Raw genomic sequence first — 16386 nt, 5'->3', positions numbered from 1 at the left:
CATACCGGTCCTGGCTACAAAAATCTTGATGGATTATTTACTAGATAGGTAGTTAAATACTATATACTATATGCACTAGCCTTTCTCAACCTTTTTAACATGAAGGACCCCATGAAATTAACTCTTTGGTCTCAGGGAACCCCTGCTAATATTTGCTATATCTAAAGCACTATACATTAGTGTGATGGTCACTGGGGAGAAAGGTCCATATAGCTAAAAAGATGATTGGTGTCATTGAGAACTTATCTGAGAGGTGGAAACTGCTCATTGCTATAGGCACTCCAAACAAGTTTTGGAGGATCCCTAGGGTTCCGCAGGACCTTGGTTGAGAGAGCCTGCTGTAGATTATATCCTTTTATCCTGCAGGACACAACCGCAGTGTTTAAACTGTGCTCTCCAAAGGGCTTGTGTCTTTTCCTACACTTCTCTGTTTTCATTATGATTATTATTGTCTTGTTTACGTTGCCTGATAGTTAACATTACTATAATGTTTACCTATTTAAACATTGTCCGTCTCCTCTTCCATCCTACTACCTTACTCACTGGGGTCGGGCACTTCCCACCAAAGCTTTCACCAGTGTCCATTCACCTGAAAGTAGCAGCATATAAACCCATGGTCTAAGTTTAAGCTTTCACTCCTGTGTCCTATACTGAACATCAAGATATGGGATTTGGAGGTACCTTAAAGTTCCTATTGTTTCATTAGCTGCCCTGACACCCAAGAACCATAGCTAGGTTTCTGTAGTAAGAAATGATCGTTGCTAACTTTTGTCACATGATGGCCTGGTATGTTCCGGTACATACAATATGTACAAGTGTGGGGCACCTATCCTGGAAATCACTGTTAAGGCTTCATGTACACGGGACGTTGTTAAAAGTCCCTTTGAATGCTGGAATTTTTAGGATGTTTAAAACGTCTGTTAGGTCACGTTTGCACCCGCGTTTAACGGGCGTTTAGTGGGCGTTTGCGTTTAGAACCGTTCCTAGAGGTCAAAAAAATCATTCCCCTTTTAAAATGGAAAAACGCGAGCGCTAAACGCGGGTCATCGCGTTTGGTCGCGTTTTTGCGCTTGAAACGCCGGGAAACACACATTCGAACGCAAATAATTGCTTTCCAAAAAATGTCCCTGAACTCAACTGCCCGCAAATGACTGTAAACGACCCTGTGTACATGGACAGATAAAATAACATAGAGGTGGGTTCAGGGGCTTCTGGAAAAAAAACACCTAACTGCTCCCAAACGGCCATTTACAACGTCCCTTGTACATGGAGCCTTAAGGTGGGATTTATCTTCCCTTGAAAATGTTTCCAAACCGTTAACAGACTGCAATAAAAGTTCCAAATGGGTTCTGTCTCACCCATTTTATCTAAAACCTAGAAAAAGTTATGACCAGAGTTCATATTACATGTTTTACTTTTAGAATATAATCATCTGTAGCTTATGTTCAATTGATACAGTTTTAAATGTCATATTATATATTTCTGTTTCTGCAGGTTGTCCTCCCCACATTTATCCTTGAAAGACGATCTCTGCTAGAGATGTATGCTGATTTTTTTGCACACCCAGAACTGTTTGTAAGGTACACTTTCATTTTCTGCTGTTTTGCTTCTAGTACTAGGACATTGAGTTTTCATTCAATGTGACATGATCTGTCTGTCCTTTTAGCATTGGTGACCACAAAGACCCCAAAGACAGGATGGTCCAGGTGGTTAGGTGGTACCTGTCTGCATTCCACGCAGGCCGCAAAGGATCTGTAGCGAAGAAGCCTTATAACCCCATACTGGGAGAAGTGTTCCAGTGTCATTGGGCTGCACCAGAAAATGACGACTCTGTGAGTTCCAGAAACGCTTATACTATAGTGATTTGTGGGTTTAAAGTTTGTGAATGAGCACTGGTGCAAATTTATGGAGATATGCTCCTTCCTTATTTAATAGGAATATTTTTTCGGTGGGGCTGTATTTTTCCCACATATTTCTAAGCACGATGCTAACTGGTTATTTATTATTCGTTTTTCTCTTTAATAAAGATCAAGCCCATCAACAGAGTTTGTGCATTCTGAATATTTTTTTTTTGGTTTTTTTTCCATCCCACTGAGATCCAGACATATTTTCTCTTCCTTTCCGCTCACTTCTTTTCTCTCCCTTTCCTTGTCTCTCCTTCCTGCACACCTCTTCCCTCTCCTTTCCCTAATTTCTCCATCCTTCATACCCCTTCTCTCTCCATTCCCTCATCTCCCCATCCTACATACCACTTCCTTCTCCTTTTCCATGGAAGGAAAATGAAAAGCTGGCGCTCTGGTCTACTGTAGTGGAGTCGGTGTGATGGGTGTATAAATAGCTAAAATGATAAAAAATTATGCATAATAGTGCAAATAACCTTAAAATACCTTAAAAAACATGACATATAGCATGGGAGATATTCAAGTCCATCATGTGGGTTAACCAAGGAAGGTGGGTGTGCCAAAATGGCTGAATTGTCAGTCTGCAACAAAGGGCCAGCTCCACCGCACAGGGAAGTCGTTTCTGTGGAAAATGCAGAGAAACAAACAGGCGAAGCGCCTCTTAGTGCAGCAAGTTTTTATTATAACAGGCACACAAAATGTAGCAACTCACATGGGGTACATAGTCATAGGCTCAATCTGAAGTCAGTAGATGATCGTGAAGTCCAAAGTCCAGGGTCCAGGAGAAGGGATGACTGAAGCCGGTAGATGAAAAACGGAGGACAGAACAAGCCGGCTGCTGTCTTCCGGGACCGGCTGATCTCCGCGTGTCAGGCTGGAACGCAGCGTCTGCCGCGTGACGTCAACAGGATCAGAAGAATTACACGACGCGTTTCAGAGCGTGCGCCAAGCTCGCAATGAGCATGCGCGCTCCTTTATCAAGTGTTAATGCCATTCTCCTTTTCCATGTCTCTGCTTCTTGAATACCTTTTCCCTCTCCTTTTGTGTCTGCTTCCTGCACACGGCATCTCCCTCTCCTTTCCCTAGTCTCTCCATCCTTGATATCCTTCCCTTATCCCCTCTCCTTTCCCTTATCTCTACATCTTTCACACCCCTTCCCTCTACTTTCACTTGTCTCTACTTCCCGCACACCCTTTTCTTTTGCCTTGCTTTTCCATCCACCCTCCTTCTCTCTCCTTTTCTCATCTCTCCATTCTTCACACCCATTCCCTGTGGTTTTATTAATCTCTCCATCTTTCACACCACTTCCTTTTCCTTTCCCTTTTCTGTCCTTTCTGTACACCCTTTCCCTTACCTTTTCCTCACCTCTCTATTCTTCACACCATTTGCCTCTTCATTCTCTCATCTCTGCATCCTACAAGCCCCTTCCCTCTCCTTTCATATGTCTCTGATTCCAGCACACCACTTTTTACTCTGGTCCCTTATTCCTCAACCCTTGTCTCTCCTTCCTGCACACCCCTTCCCTCTCCTTTTCCCTGTACTCTACTTCCTTCAGAGTCCTTTGCTGTCATTTTCTCTCCTTTTTTACAGTAAGTATAGGGCATATTTTGTAACCTTCCTTCCCTGACACTTATGTCAGTGGGTGCACTCATAACTCAGCCTCCACTGTTTATTTTTAGTGCATTGAAAGGATGATGAGCGTCAGGGTGAGAGGAAGTGACAGAGGTTCTCATTGTTTTCCACTATCCAAGAAGCAGAAAAAATGGTCTTTACTGCTTTTTATGCCATCTTGGGAGGATTCCCATTTAATATTTTTCCCAGTGTCGCCCTGTTATGAGAACAAGAGGGCGGGGTAAATCTTCCCAGTGGACCCTATCCATAACCAACATTGGAAAAGCTAATTTAGCTGGAGCTAGAGAGATTAGTATTAGTATTGTAGTTTTCCTGGTCATTGAACAGGGTCCTGTTTTGTATCTGTTTGTGCTGTTTTTGCTGTTCTTGTTAATAGGATTGTGAATTGTTTTATCTTGTAGGAGCCAGTTTCTGAAGGGCCAGTTCCATGGGCTTCCAAAAACAATGTCACGTTTGTATCCGAGCAGGTCTCGCACCATCCACCAAGTAGGTTGCTACTCCTTCTTCTTCTTCCTTTACATTTAGGTTACCTGGTAGAAATTCTTAACCTTTTGCCGACCGCCCACCATAGTATTACTGCAGGAGGGCGGCTCTGCTGCGCAAAATCATGTAGTACTACGTAATTTTGTGCACGAGGTCTCAGCGGCGAGGCGGGGCTCGGGAGGAGCGGCGGCGCTTGCCGCCGGCCTCCCGCATTCGTCGGGTAAACTGACAGAAGACCCGCCTGCTTATGTAAACAAAGCAGGCGAGTCTTCTGTCAGGCAGGGAGAGATCAGAAGTTTCAGCTAAACCCCCAATCTCTCTGTGCCTGTCACAGAATCTCCCCCCCCCCCCCCCCCCCAAGTGAGCAAGCATATTTAGGCACACATTAACCCCTTTGATCACCCCCAGTGTTAACCCCTTCCCTGCCTGTGTCATTTATACAGTAACCGTGCATAATATTTAGCACTGATTATTTTATTAATGTCCCTGGTCCCCAAAAATGTCAGGGGTTCGATCTGTCCGCCGCGCAATGTCGCAGTCCTGCTAAAAAAAGCTGATCGCCGCCATTACGAATAAAAACAAAAAAAGAAATAAAAATTCCAAAAATCAATCCCGTAGTTTGTAAATGCTATAACTTTTGCGCAAACCAATTAAAATACGCTTTTTGGGATTTTTTTTTACCAATAATATGTAGCAGAATACAAATTGGCCTAAACTGATAAAAAAAATTAGATTTTTTACATTTTTTTTTTTATTGGGAATGTTTTATAGCAGAAAGTAAAAAAATATGGCGTTATTTTCAAAATAGTCGCTCTTTTTTTGTTTATAGCGCAAAATCTAAAAACCGCAGAGGTGATCAAATACCACCAAAAGAAAGCTGTATTTGTGGGGAAAAAAGGACCTCAATTGTATTTGAGTACAGAGTTGCACGACCACGCAATTTTTTGTTAAAGTAACGCAGTGCCGAATTGCAAAAAAATGGCCTGGTCATTAAAGGGGTAAAGCCCTCCGGCGCTGAAGTGGTTAATATATTTGCATGTTCTGTCCACAGTTGACTTGCTTTCTTTCTCTTTGCCACTGTTTTCTTTCGGACCAGAGCAGAGTTGGAGGCCTAGTTAAAACCCATAGACCTACCTGTATTAATAGTCCTCTGTCATTGTGGTCACTGGTTATATATGTATGGGAAAAGAGGGGGGTGATCAATTTTATTTTATTTATTTTTTAGAAAGTGTATGAATACCATAAATGTGATGAATGTTCCCTAAATGTGGTGTTGAAGCTGATTCAGATCAAGGGAAATTGAACATGGATGAATTTTAATCCTCTTACATTTTGCCTTTCCTGGTTCCTCCCTGTTACTGACGTTAAAATGGTACTAAACCCTGAAACTGCATTCACTATATCTGGCCTCCCACCGTACACAGAACATAGAAATGCAATTATTTTAATAAATAAAAAAGGATAAATACCTTTTCTCATCAGCAGTATATAGCAGCCTTGTGACTTGTATCTGTTCCTAATAAAGCTTGTAGGAGGAGTTTTAGTTCTCCCCTGATCCACTGTCTGGACAGTGCTGATTGGCACTGTGCTGATCACATGCACTCGCCAAGAAAAAAAAAAAAAAACCTCTCTAGCCATACTCACCAAACTGAGAATGTGCAGTCCGTCCCCTGGCTCTGTATATATCAGGCTCTTTTTTGGAGACAGTGATGAGTAGAGGAGGATCAGAGAGACCTGCATATACAGACTGATTTTACTGTTGCGGTTTTTACATTTTTATGACATACCTCATCTTAGACCCAGTGATGTCATCTCCATGCAATGCAGACAGATCGTGGCTCATGGAAGTGACTAGTAGGGTGTTGTACATAGTTTCCTGAAACATCACTGCCTTAGTACTCCTATCAAGAGTGCTCAGCCCTGACGCAAGCAGTGGGTTGGTTCTAGGGAGGAGTTGTGCAAGTATCAAAATACCTTGATGGTACATGTCAGTCTGAGGAAGTGGGAGTTCTTAGGCAAACTGCATTTGCATGCAGACCATCCCGCATGCGTTGCTGAGCCTCCATGATTGCAAGAACTGAAATTCAATGAATTAAAGACGTGGGCCAGGGACAGTAAGGCTGGGGGGAAAGAGCTTGATAATGCTGGGCATCCTCCAGCCAATAAATTAGATGAGATCTGTCTGACTTGCACCAACTTCTAATGTGAGAAGCTCAGAAATTTATTTAGGGCACACATCTACATCTTAAAGAATATGCTACGTCCCAAAGTTTGGACCAGTGTCCCAGTGCTCTTACAATTAAATTAAAAATATTTAATTTCCACTGCACCCCCTAAACCTCCCTAACACACATCCATTGTGGCTTGTCCAGGTCCTAGTAGTGTCCTTCTGAAACTCGTGGACAGCAGGACATGTATGCACACCACAGCTCCACAGTTTGTAGTGGAGAAAAGCAAATAGATCTGTAACAGTTCAGTTTTTAAAAGACTTCCTATATAGCCTTTTCATTTTCTGTCCAGTAACCTATAAACTTTATAACTTTCTTGCGCCAAAGTGGTTTGTCTTTAGAGCACTCCAGCTGTCCTGAGACCGCCATTATTAGTGACAACTCTTGAATGGAAGTCTATTGTGACAAGGTATTAAGGTATTGGTAAAACTTTTTCCAGTGTGAATGATTTAGAGCAGTTTTTGTACAGTGCTTTGGCTTTTGGGTATTATAAAAGCTATGTAAGCTCTGCTGTATAAATCATCTCTTTCTTTTGTAGTTTCAGCCTTTTATGCCGAATGTTACAACAAGAGGATACAGTTCAATGCTCACATCTGGACAAAGTCCAAGTTCTTAGGGATGTCTATAGGTGTCCACAATATTGGACAAGGTAAGGTCATGCAATATCCTACAGAAGCCGATCATTTCAGCTGTAACTGTCAGACTAATGAAAGCAGACATCTGTGTACTTCAAAAGCAAGCACTTTAGGGGAAAAACCCAGCAGTAGTAATCTGTTGGTTGCCAACATAAAAAAATAAAGGCTTGTGATTTGAGGCTTATTTTATATAAAATGGTAAATGGGCAGACAGCTTTAAAGGTAATTTCTCTTTCATTCATCGACGGACACAGCGCTCCATAAATCATAACTAGTGGGTTATATTGCCTCCTCCTGGAGTAGGACTAGACAGAACAAAGAACACCTGGCTATGCCCATGGGCTGTCCTCAGCTGGTATATAACCCCCCTCTTTGCTCTAGGTAATCCGTTTTAATCTGTCTAGTCAGGAGTAAGGACCTAGGCTCTCGGCTGGGATATCTGGTCTTAGCAATTTTCTCCTTCCTTACATCTTTTTTGATTTCTCTCGGGAGATCTACAATCAACTGCTGGGCTGGGCAACGGGCTGGATAATCTGGATCCAGTGGTCCCCCCAGCCCAGCCAGGGAGCGCGTGCAGATCGCAGCTACCTGCTAGGTCGGCCGCGACCTAGCTTTTACGGACAAAGGCTGGCCTGCGAGTTAAACGCCTCGCAGGGTCACATACGACCGGGCTTGGGTCTGAGTCATAGCGGTCCCTTTGCCCAACTCCTCTACTTTAGTGTCGAAGTTCTGTCTGGAGCGTTACCCACACCATGGAAGGGTAAGTACAGCCCCCCTCTCCCCTTGGTGGTTTTCTTTGGGGTGGACGCGGGTAACGTCCAGGGACAGTCGGACCTGCCTATAGGTTCCCTCCTCTAATCCTTAAATCCCTCACTCAGCTGGGCTTTCCACACTCCCATTCCCCCCCTGTCTGGACCTAGTGTCTGCTGTATTCTCTGCCCTAGGAATGCCACTAGAGACCCCTGGGGTCTCCCCCGCTATCCCCAATCTGTAAGGGTCCTGAGCTAGTGTGTGTCCCTCCCTGGTGGTCTGGAGGGGTCCCAGTGTAGGAGACCCTTAGGTGCATGCCAAGCTGTTTGCAGTGTGGGTATAGTGCAGGGGGGTCCCAATGCACAAGTCTCCCCTAAACGTGTGTCCTTACCTCCGGGGAGGGGGTGCCCTGGCATAGGGTGCATCATTGCAGAAGGTGCAGGAAAGAATCAGCTGATGGTGGCTGTTTTCTCTTAGTCTGGCTGGTCTCCGGTTGGCGGCCATGTTTGTGTAGCCGGATGATGTCACAGGGGCCATTTTCCCTTAGTCTGGGAGATACTGGAAACAACTGAAGCCTCGTGGGAATGCCAAAGCTCCTCCTTTTCCTCTTCCTCTTTAGTTTCCCTTTTCTGTGTCAGGACATATGAAAAGGGATCGCGTCCATGATAATGCTGGGTTCTAATTCTCAGCGCTCCTTCAGTCAGTAGGGTGAGTCTTTGGGGGTCCCTGTTTTCTCTCTCTCTCTCTCTCTCTCTCTCTCTCTCTCTCTCTGCTGATAGGTACCCTGAGCCTTAGAGGGGATCCTTTAGTGGTGCCAAAAAAACGTTTTTGTACTGCAAGGTCTTCTTTTCCTTTATGGAGCCTCAGGGTCACATTTCCCCCACTGACCCTCTCATGGAGTTGGCAGGTCCCTCGGAACCCCAGCTTCCTATGGTCGCACTGACGGCGGTCCTGCAGTCCTTAGTATTCTGGGTGGAAGTGGCGTGTGGGCCCGCCTGCTCAGGCAGTCTCATGTGATTCTGAGCCTGATGCCGCCGTGGACGTGGCCCATCCAGGGGGATTTATTATGGCACCCCCTGATCCATCCGATAGGATGATTCCTCCATGTTCGCAGGAGTGAATGAGAAAGCGCTGGTAGACGCACTTATCATTGCAGTGTGTGAGACTTTAAAAATGGAGGATGCGGCTGATGTAGCCACGGACGTGGCTGTGTCATTTGGTACGCACAAGTCGCATCGTACTCCAAAGGTGTTTCCTTTATGTGCCTTTTTTTGACAGGTTTTCCTGTAAAGAATGGGAACAACCAAAATTACCCTTTGTGGTTCCCAAACGTTTTGCTGTATGTTACCCTTTTGAGGAGTCACTTTTAAAAAAAATGGGCTAGTCCACCAGTGGTGGACCCTCCTGTTTCCAGGTTGAATAAAGCAACCATGATCTCAGTAGAGGAATCCCCGTCCTTTAATAACCTGGCTGACAAGAAAGCGGAGGCTGTGACACGCAGCATGTTTACTATGGCTGGTTCAGCATTGCGGCCAGTCTTTGCCTCAGCCCTGGTGTCTTAGACCCTAACTGAATGGGCCAAGCTTTTGTGCCAGGGCCTGGGGGGGGTTGAGCAGGTCCCTGCTGCTTATGTTGATTTAGTGGCCCAGTCGGTCCAATGGCTGCAGTTTATTTGTTGTGCAGCTTTGGATACAGCTCCTGTGCTGTACCAAACTTCTGTTTCAGTGATGGTGATTAGGCGCGTACTGTGGCTTAAGAATTGGTCCGCAGACCAAGCCTCTAAGAAAGCTCTCATTGATCTGCCCTTTCAAGGCAATAGTTTGGGGCTAGCCTGGATGACATCAATAAGGTTATCACGGGGGGGGGGGAAGTACCTTCCTGCCACGGTCAAGGAAAGGGAAGGAGCCTTGCCGCAGACAGGGGCCCTCCTTCTCAGCTCGGTCGGGTAAGTCTAGAGCTAGCTTCCCTGGACCAGACAAGATTCCTTCACCATGAAGGTCTGCCCTCACCCATTATTGGGGTGAGGGGACATCTTCACTGATTTCCGTCCCGTGGACTTCTTTGAGCGTCAAGGAGATCTGCAAAATGTTTATTTTGGGGTACCCAGAAAGGGGGACAAAACTTGTCCTTTTCAGGTTTTTTAGGTCCCGAGTCTCATAGTGTGGATTTAATTCCTGCAAAGGTTCAGGTGATGTTTGATCTACCTAAGGTCCCCCTATCCCTGTCCGGGGAATTTATTTACTTAGGTCTGATTCTAATTCTGACCAGGGAGGTCCTTCCTCTGGCCAAACTTAAGGAACCACAGGCTGCGATTCACCAGCTGCTGTCACACATAGTTCTCTCTCCCATTATGCATACAAGTTCTGAGTCTGGTGGTATCCACCTTCAAGACAGTTCTGTTTGCACAGTCTTACATGCAGCTCCTTTAGCAGGTTCGGCTCCACAGAAGGATACCGAAGTTCGTGACAAGGTCACACTGTCCTCTTATAGACGCCACAGGCGTCCAAGGGCCACGGTAAGGCCAGTATCGCCCTCGGCTACGGCTTCTTCCGCTGTTCCGGCGAGGAATCAAGAGCGAGGATCTTACAATCATCCTAGGGGCTGTAGACATCCCTTGAGGGCTTCCTCTCAGAGAAGACCAGTCGTCCCCAAGGGCTGATCTACCATCCTACTTTACAGTCACTGGTTTTAATGGCTTAGCTGTTTAAAGCCAGATACTGAGGGATAGAGGTTTGTCTGGATCAGTGATCCCTTCTATAGTGAAGGCAAGGAAGTCATCTTCCAGCAACATATACAATCGTATGTGGAAAGCATACATTTCTGGTTTTGAGTCGATTGGCGCTCATCCTTGCTCCTTATCTGTGGTTTGGATCTTAGCCTTTCTTTATCGGATCGTTTAGCAGAAGATGGCCTTGAGTAGCATCAAGGGCCAAGTGTCTGCGTTGGCAATTTTCTTTCAGTGACTCCTAGCCATGCAGTCTTTAGTTCATACATTCATTCAGGGGGTTCAACTTGTGGCTCCACCTGTACGGTCTCTTTTGCCGCCATGGGATTTAAGTTTAGTGCTTTCTGTTCTCTAGAAACCTCCATTTGAGAATATTCGGGAGATTCCCTTGCCTAGGTTGTCCAAGAACGTGACATTCTAGGTGGCTATTACATCGGGCCGCATGGTATCGGAGTTGGTGGCACTATCCTATTGTAGTACATATTGAGTGGTCTATAGGGATAAAGTGGTTCTTCGTCTCTGTCCATCGCTCCTGCCCAAAGTTGTCTCTGACTTCCATTTGAATGAGGACATTCTGTTGCCTTCCTTGTGTCCCAAGCCGGCTCATCCCAAGGTATTTGCTTTGCTACGAACAGACCAAGAAAAGGGTTGTCTGCTTCTTCGGCTACCATCTCCAGATGGATCAGACAGACGGTAATTCAGACCGATTCTATTAAATCAGGTTCCTCCTTTCCCTGTCATGGCGCATTCTACTCGGGCACTGAGTGCTTTTTGGGCCTTCCATCAAGCATCAATATCTCAAGTTTGCAAGGCGGCCACTTGGTCGTCGGTGCATACATTCACAAAGTTCTACAAAGTAGCTACTTTGGCATTTGCGGATGGTTCTTATGGCCGCAAAGTTTTGCAGGCTTCTGTTTAAGTGGGGCTCTTAAGGGGTGTTTTTCTTTACATTTTTATTTTTTCAAATGGGGCTCCTGTGACTCGGTTAAAGCTCCTGTGTCCTGGTTAGGGCTCTTATGTTTAGCCTTGGGTATTTTCCCCACCCCTCATTTTCCTTTTGGCACTGCTTTTGGATATCCCAGTAGTTAGGACACTGTATCAATCAATGAATGAAAGAGGAAATGTGTTTTTTGTACTTACTGTAAAATGCATTACTCTGAGTCCATTGACGGACACAACACCCACCCCTCTAAGGAGTTTTGATACTTCGAATACTGCTTGCTACTAAACTGATTACCTAGAGCAGAGAGGGGGGTTATATACCAGCAGAGGATGGCCCATGGGCATAGCCAGGTGTTTTTTTTTTTTTTCTGCCTAGTCCTACTTCTGAAGGAGTCAATATAACCCAGTAGTTATGATTTATGGAGCGCTGTGTCCGCCGATGAACTCAGAGAAATTGATTTTACGGTAAGTACAAAAATCCAATTTTTGGTGAGGTACTCACAATAGGAACACATCTAAAGGGATGAAGACCCAGCAGAATTCCCCATTAGTGCTCTGCAGCTACACAGCTGATTGATAATTATGAAACCACTACCATTACACCCACTCAGCACCACTCAGCACAGAGGAGCAAACCATGATTTCTTCAGAATAACAAAAGATGGGAATCTTCAACAAAGGTTGTTATAACCCTTGCATTGTACATAAACAGCTCACCCAGAGGGGAATTTTTTTTTTCTTAACAAAAGTGGAGTTGCGCTTTCAGTAAATGGTCCCAGCAAGCTCCAAACCCTGAATTTATAAACAGACACACAGGGTCTCTGAGGGTTTATGTGAGCATTTTATTAAAAAAAAAAAGTTGGTTTACAGCAATAGGTTGGTTCTTCTTTTTTCCTTTTTAAAGCTAGAAATATTCTTCATCTGTAATTTTTGGTTGCACAAGTCTATGCCTATTCTACATACAATTACGGAGGGACTTAATGTCAGATGTCTTTGTCTAAATGGTCAGTCGCTTTTAATTATTTACTTTCTTATGAAGTTGGTCTAATTGTTTTTTTTGTTTTTTCATTTTATGTGGAACAATTATATGGTGGTGTTATCAATTGGCTTTGAGTGCAAGTATTTTTCTTTTGCATTTAATTAGAGGTTGTAAACCTTGGGGGGGGGGGGGGGGGACAAAAAAAAAAACAACTGTAAGACAAAGGCATCGGATAATAGCTCATTATGAAATGCTTACCTTAGAATGAAGCTGTCAGCTGACATCTTCCCTGGTGCTTCTTCCGGGTTCGCAGGCTTCGGCCCTGAGAATTGCCGGAGCCGCGATGATGCGCGGGAGCCGCCTGTTTGCGGCATGGGCTCTGAAGATTCGGCACAGTAAATCAGACCTTCAGAGCGCATGCAGAGGAATATCTCCTAAACTGTGCAAATATAGGAGATATTCACAGTACCTACAGGTCCGCCTTTTTATAGGCTTACCTGTAGGTACAAGAAAAAAGAGAGTTTACTTCCTCTTTAAGAAAAGCAGGATAGTCTGTCCTATAACCTGGGTGAACTAATCCTCTAAGAATCTAATAATACAAAAATATTGTATACTTATAGTGCATCATTTTTTTTTTTTTCTTTTATGTGTCCTGAATTCAGAGAGCCAGTCATAACACACTTCTTTCTGTTTGTCATTACAGGTTGTGTGTCCTGCTTAGATTATGATGAACACTACATTATAACCTTCCCCAATGGATATGGAAGGTGAGCTAAACAAAATTAGAATACCACATATGCAAATGCCTTTGGGGAACTATTTTTTTCCCCACAACTTTTAATACTTAAATAGGTCATCCACTGACCACTTTGCCATTACATGTACTAAGTATGCTTTAAAGCCAAGTTATGTTAATGTGTTCAGCCCTGTATGGCCATTCTACATATTTCTAATTGATAGGCATTGTCCCTTCTATCTTTAGCTGCCCCTAGAGTATAAATCCCAGCATCCACTGCACACTAATAAGACCACACATGTATACTAACAATGTATGGCCTTCAGTTATTAGGACAACGTCAGCCTTGTCTTCTTTCATTAGCTATTGAAATCAGAGTAACCTAAAAATTAAAATATTCGTAACTGGTGATTCCTTTGGTTTTTTTTTTTTTTTAAAGTTGCAAGCATTTTTTGTAAATGCTGTAGTTATAGATCTGGATCACTACATTTTAAAGACGATAAACTGCTATTGCAAATTTAGTGTGAATGATTGGCTTCTAATGCTGACACTCCCTCCCCTTTCTAATTGCATATCATTTTTTTTTTTTCTCTTTCGTTTATTGATGAACACAGCTCCTGGTATTCATAACCATGGGGGTTATACTCCCCTCTACTGAAGTAGGACACTAGGCAGAAAAAAATTCTTGCTTCACCCATTGGCAGTCCCAGGGGTATACTCCCTCTCTCTGCTATAGCCACCCAGTTTTTTTCTGCCTAATCAGGAGTAAGGACCCAATTCCTTGCTCGGATCTTTGGTCCTGGCAAAATTTTTTAGATAGGAAATTTTTTCCTGTGAGATCTACAGTCAATTGCCGGACTGGGCAACGGGCTAGATAACTAGATCCAGTGGTCACCCCAGTCTGTCCAGCAAGCACGCACAGAGCTCCGCGGTAGGTCGGCCGCGACATAGCCACTGGACAGGGGCTGTCCTGCGAGTTAAACGCACTGCGAGGTCACATATGACCGGGTCTCGGCCTGAGTCTCAACGTTCCTCCTGGCCAACAGCCCCCCCCCCGGCCCATTTCGATGGGAAGGGGCTCTGTCTGGAGTGGTGCCGCCTGGTTCCTGGTATGGTGAGTAGCTGTCCCACCTCTTCCCCCTGGAGGGTTTTGACGTGTTTTGGACGTGGGCCCCTGCTTTGGACAGTCGTACCCTCCAGGTTCCCCTCCTTCCCGAAGGCACCCCTTCCCTCTTGCCCAGTCCCTCATTCTGCCCCCCCTCCACATACATCGGGGCTGTTTAGGTGGTCTGACTACTTTAGAGCGGTTGGGGGTAGGGCATTGACTGGCGATGGGGGCTGAGGGGGTGCGCCGCCAGTGACTGGAAAATTGCCTGTAGGGGGAGGGGGAGGGGTTTGTACCTGGTGGGTGCTCCTGCCAGGGCCCCCAAGCCTGCCTGGATCTGTCCTTGAGTCCTGGGTCCCTGTATGCCTTGTAGTGCTGCCAATTTGTTGTAGCCTGTGTGTTCTATACACGGCGGCTATGTTTGTGCAGTCCGGGGGCCATTATACTGTGGTTTGCCATTAACGGCGGCCATGACAGTGGAACCCCGTGGGCGGTGATTTCGGCAGTGGGAACCCACTCCTCATCCCCTGGTGCTGAATCCTGGATCATTTTATTTCCTGATCGCCGCACGAATAGTGCAGATTCCCCTGGTGGCTGCAGGTGCCTGTTTCTGTGGGTTGGTTGTCTGTGTCTGGCGACCGGGTGGTGCTGCAAGCATGGTGAGGTTTGTCCCCTAGCAGTGTTTTACACCTTTTTTTGTCGGGACTCATGTAGTCTTTGGAGCACGTTTCCCCACCTGATCCCCTCTCTGAAGCTGCGGGGCCCTCCGGGTCCCAACCATCCATCCATGCACGGACGGCGGTCCTGGAGTCCCTCTTGTCCCGGGTGGAGATGGCTTGCGGGTGGGGTGCTAGCAAATGACGCCCCTCGCCTTCCCCTGCCTCATCTGATCCTGAATCTGATTCGGCCGCTGCGGACGTGTCACCCTGCTGGGTCTGCAACCAGGCGCCTTGAATCCTCTGATCGTGAGGATAATTCTGTCACGTCTGCGACCGCGCATGAAAAGGCGCTGGTGGATGCACTGATTGTATCTGTGCGGGAGACCCTGAAGATGGACGCAGCTGAAGCGTTCAAAAATATCTGACAAAACTTTGTGATTGAAGGATTGTTTCTAATAGCATTGGCTCCTTTTGCTGGCTGGTCTGGCACCTGCTGTGGCTGTTATTGCATCTTGTCACAAATGTATCATGCATAATAACTTTGCTTATATTGGGTCAGTTACGGTTTTTTGTTATGTATGTCTTATGAACTGCTTAAATAAATTGATGTCTGTGTCCTCAGGTCCATCCTGACTGTGCCTTGGGTGGAGCTCGGTGGAGAGTGCAACATCAACTGTTCCAAAACTGGCTACAGCGCCATCATCACTTTCCACACCAAACCTTTCTATGGTGGGAAGAAGCACAGAGTCACAGCGGAAATCTAGTGGGTTTTTAAAGGCTTCTTTGGATAAATGACATTGGTTTATAAGAAATAAAGCAAATATTTCCTTTTTTTTTTTTTTTTTTACTATTCTCAATTACTTCTTTGTTTTTCCCTCTAGTCCTCCCAATGACAAGAAATCTATCTGCTCAGTGGAAGGAGAGTGGAATGGTGTTATGTATACAAAAAATGCAAATGGGGTACGATGTTCTTCATAATGGCGTTCTGCCATATTTAGTCATTTTGGTTTCTTGACACCTGTAATTTAACTCAATGCCGAGAGGCCGCATATATGCGTACCTTAAGATAAACCGTGCTGTGCCGAGAGCTTGTGCGCTCTTGGGACAGTTACCAGCTGCTAACGGAAAGCTTCAAATCTCTACTTGCAATTTGGAGCTTTCCGGTCCTGTGACGGCCGCATGATCAGAAACCCCACCTCTCAGCATCTGAAATGCTTTAAAGGAGGTGGGGTGGGGGTATACAGTTTATTTAAATCCCAACCCCCACTTTCTATAAAATATTTTTTCATAAACCAACACTTTTAAAACCATGGGCCCTCATTCCAGTCATTTAGGACCAAGAGTCCTGAATGCTACAGATATAGAGCCAGTTTTTGCAGCATATTCTGCTTTGTGCCCAAGATGGCTTTATGATGCACCCCAAAAGAGGTGGGACTGGAAGTGGGTTGGAGAACCCAGTGCTGGACCTTGGAAGCCAGTAAGGGACAGTAGCAGAGAAAGGCCGAGTAATGCAGCTAAAGCTTTTTTTATTTTTTTTATTTCAACTTCAACAAGGCATTGAAAGGTTCATACTTTCTCTTTAGCTGGAGTTGGGTCTAACCCTTTGTCTGT

At 45.1% G+C, this 16386-nt stretch overlaps 1 protein-coding gene across 3 annotated transcripts in view; it reads left to right on the top strand.

Moving 5' to 3' along the window:
* OSBPL9 (oxysterol binding protein like 9) overlaps positions 1-16386 on the top strand; it is a 260826-nt gene that overhangs the window by 231272 nt on the left and 13168 nt on the right. For all 3 annotated transcript variants that reach the window (XM_082265508.1, XM_082265507.1, XM_082265509.1), the window contains 7 exons: positions 1495-1580; positions 1667-1832; positions 3935-4019; positions 6783-6893; positions 12979-13042; positions 15398-15538; positions 15657-15735. In XM_082265508.1, the coding sequence (XP_082121634.1) occupies positions 1495-1580; positions 1667-1832; positions 3935-4019; positions 6783-6893; positions 12979-13042; positions 15398-15538; positions 15657-15735 (732 nt within the window). The remainder of the gene's footprint in view (positions 1-1494; positions 1581-1666; positions 1833-3934; positions 4020-6782; positions 6894-12978; positions 13043-15397; positions 15539-15656; positions 15736-16386) is intronic.

This window comes from Pelophylax lessonae, assembly GCF_965119305.1.
Source record: "Pelophylax lessonae genome assembly, chromosome: 8".
NCBI classification, from domain to species: Eukaryota; Metazoa; Chordata; class Amphibia; order Anura; family Ranidae; genus Pelophylax; species Pelophylax lessonae.
Note: the sequence above shows the minus strand (reverse complement) of the source record. Positions and strands in the feature narration are given on the sequence as shown.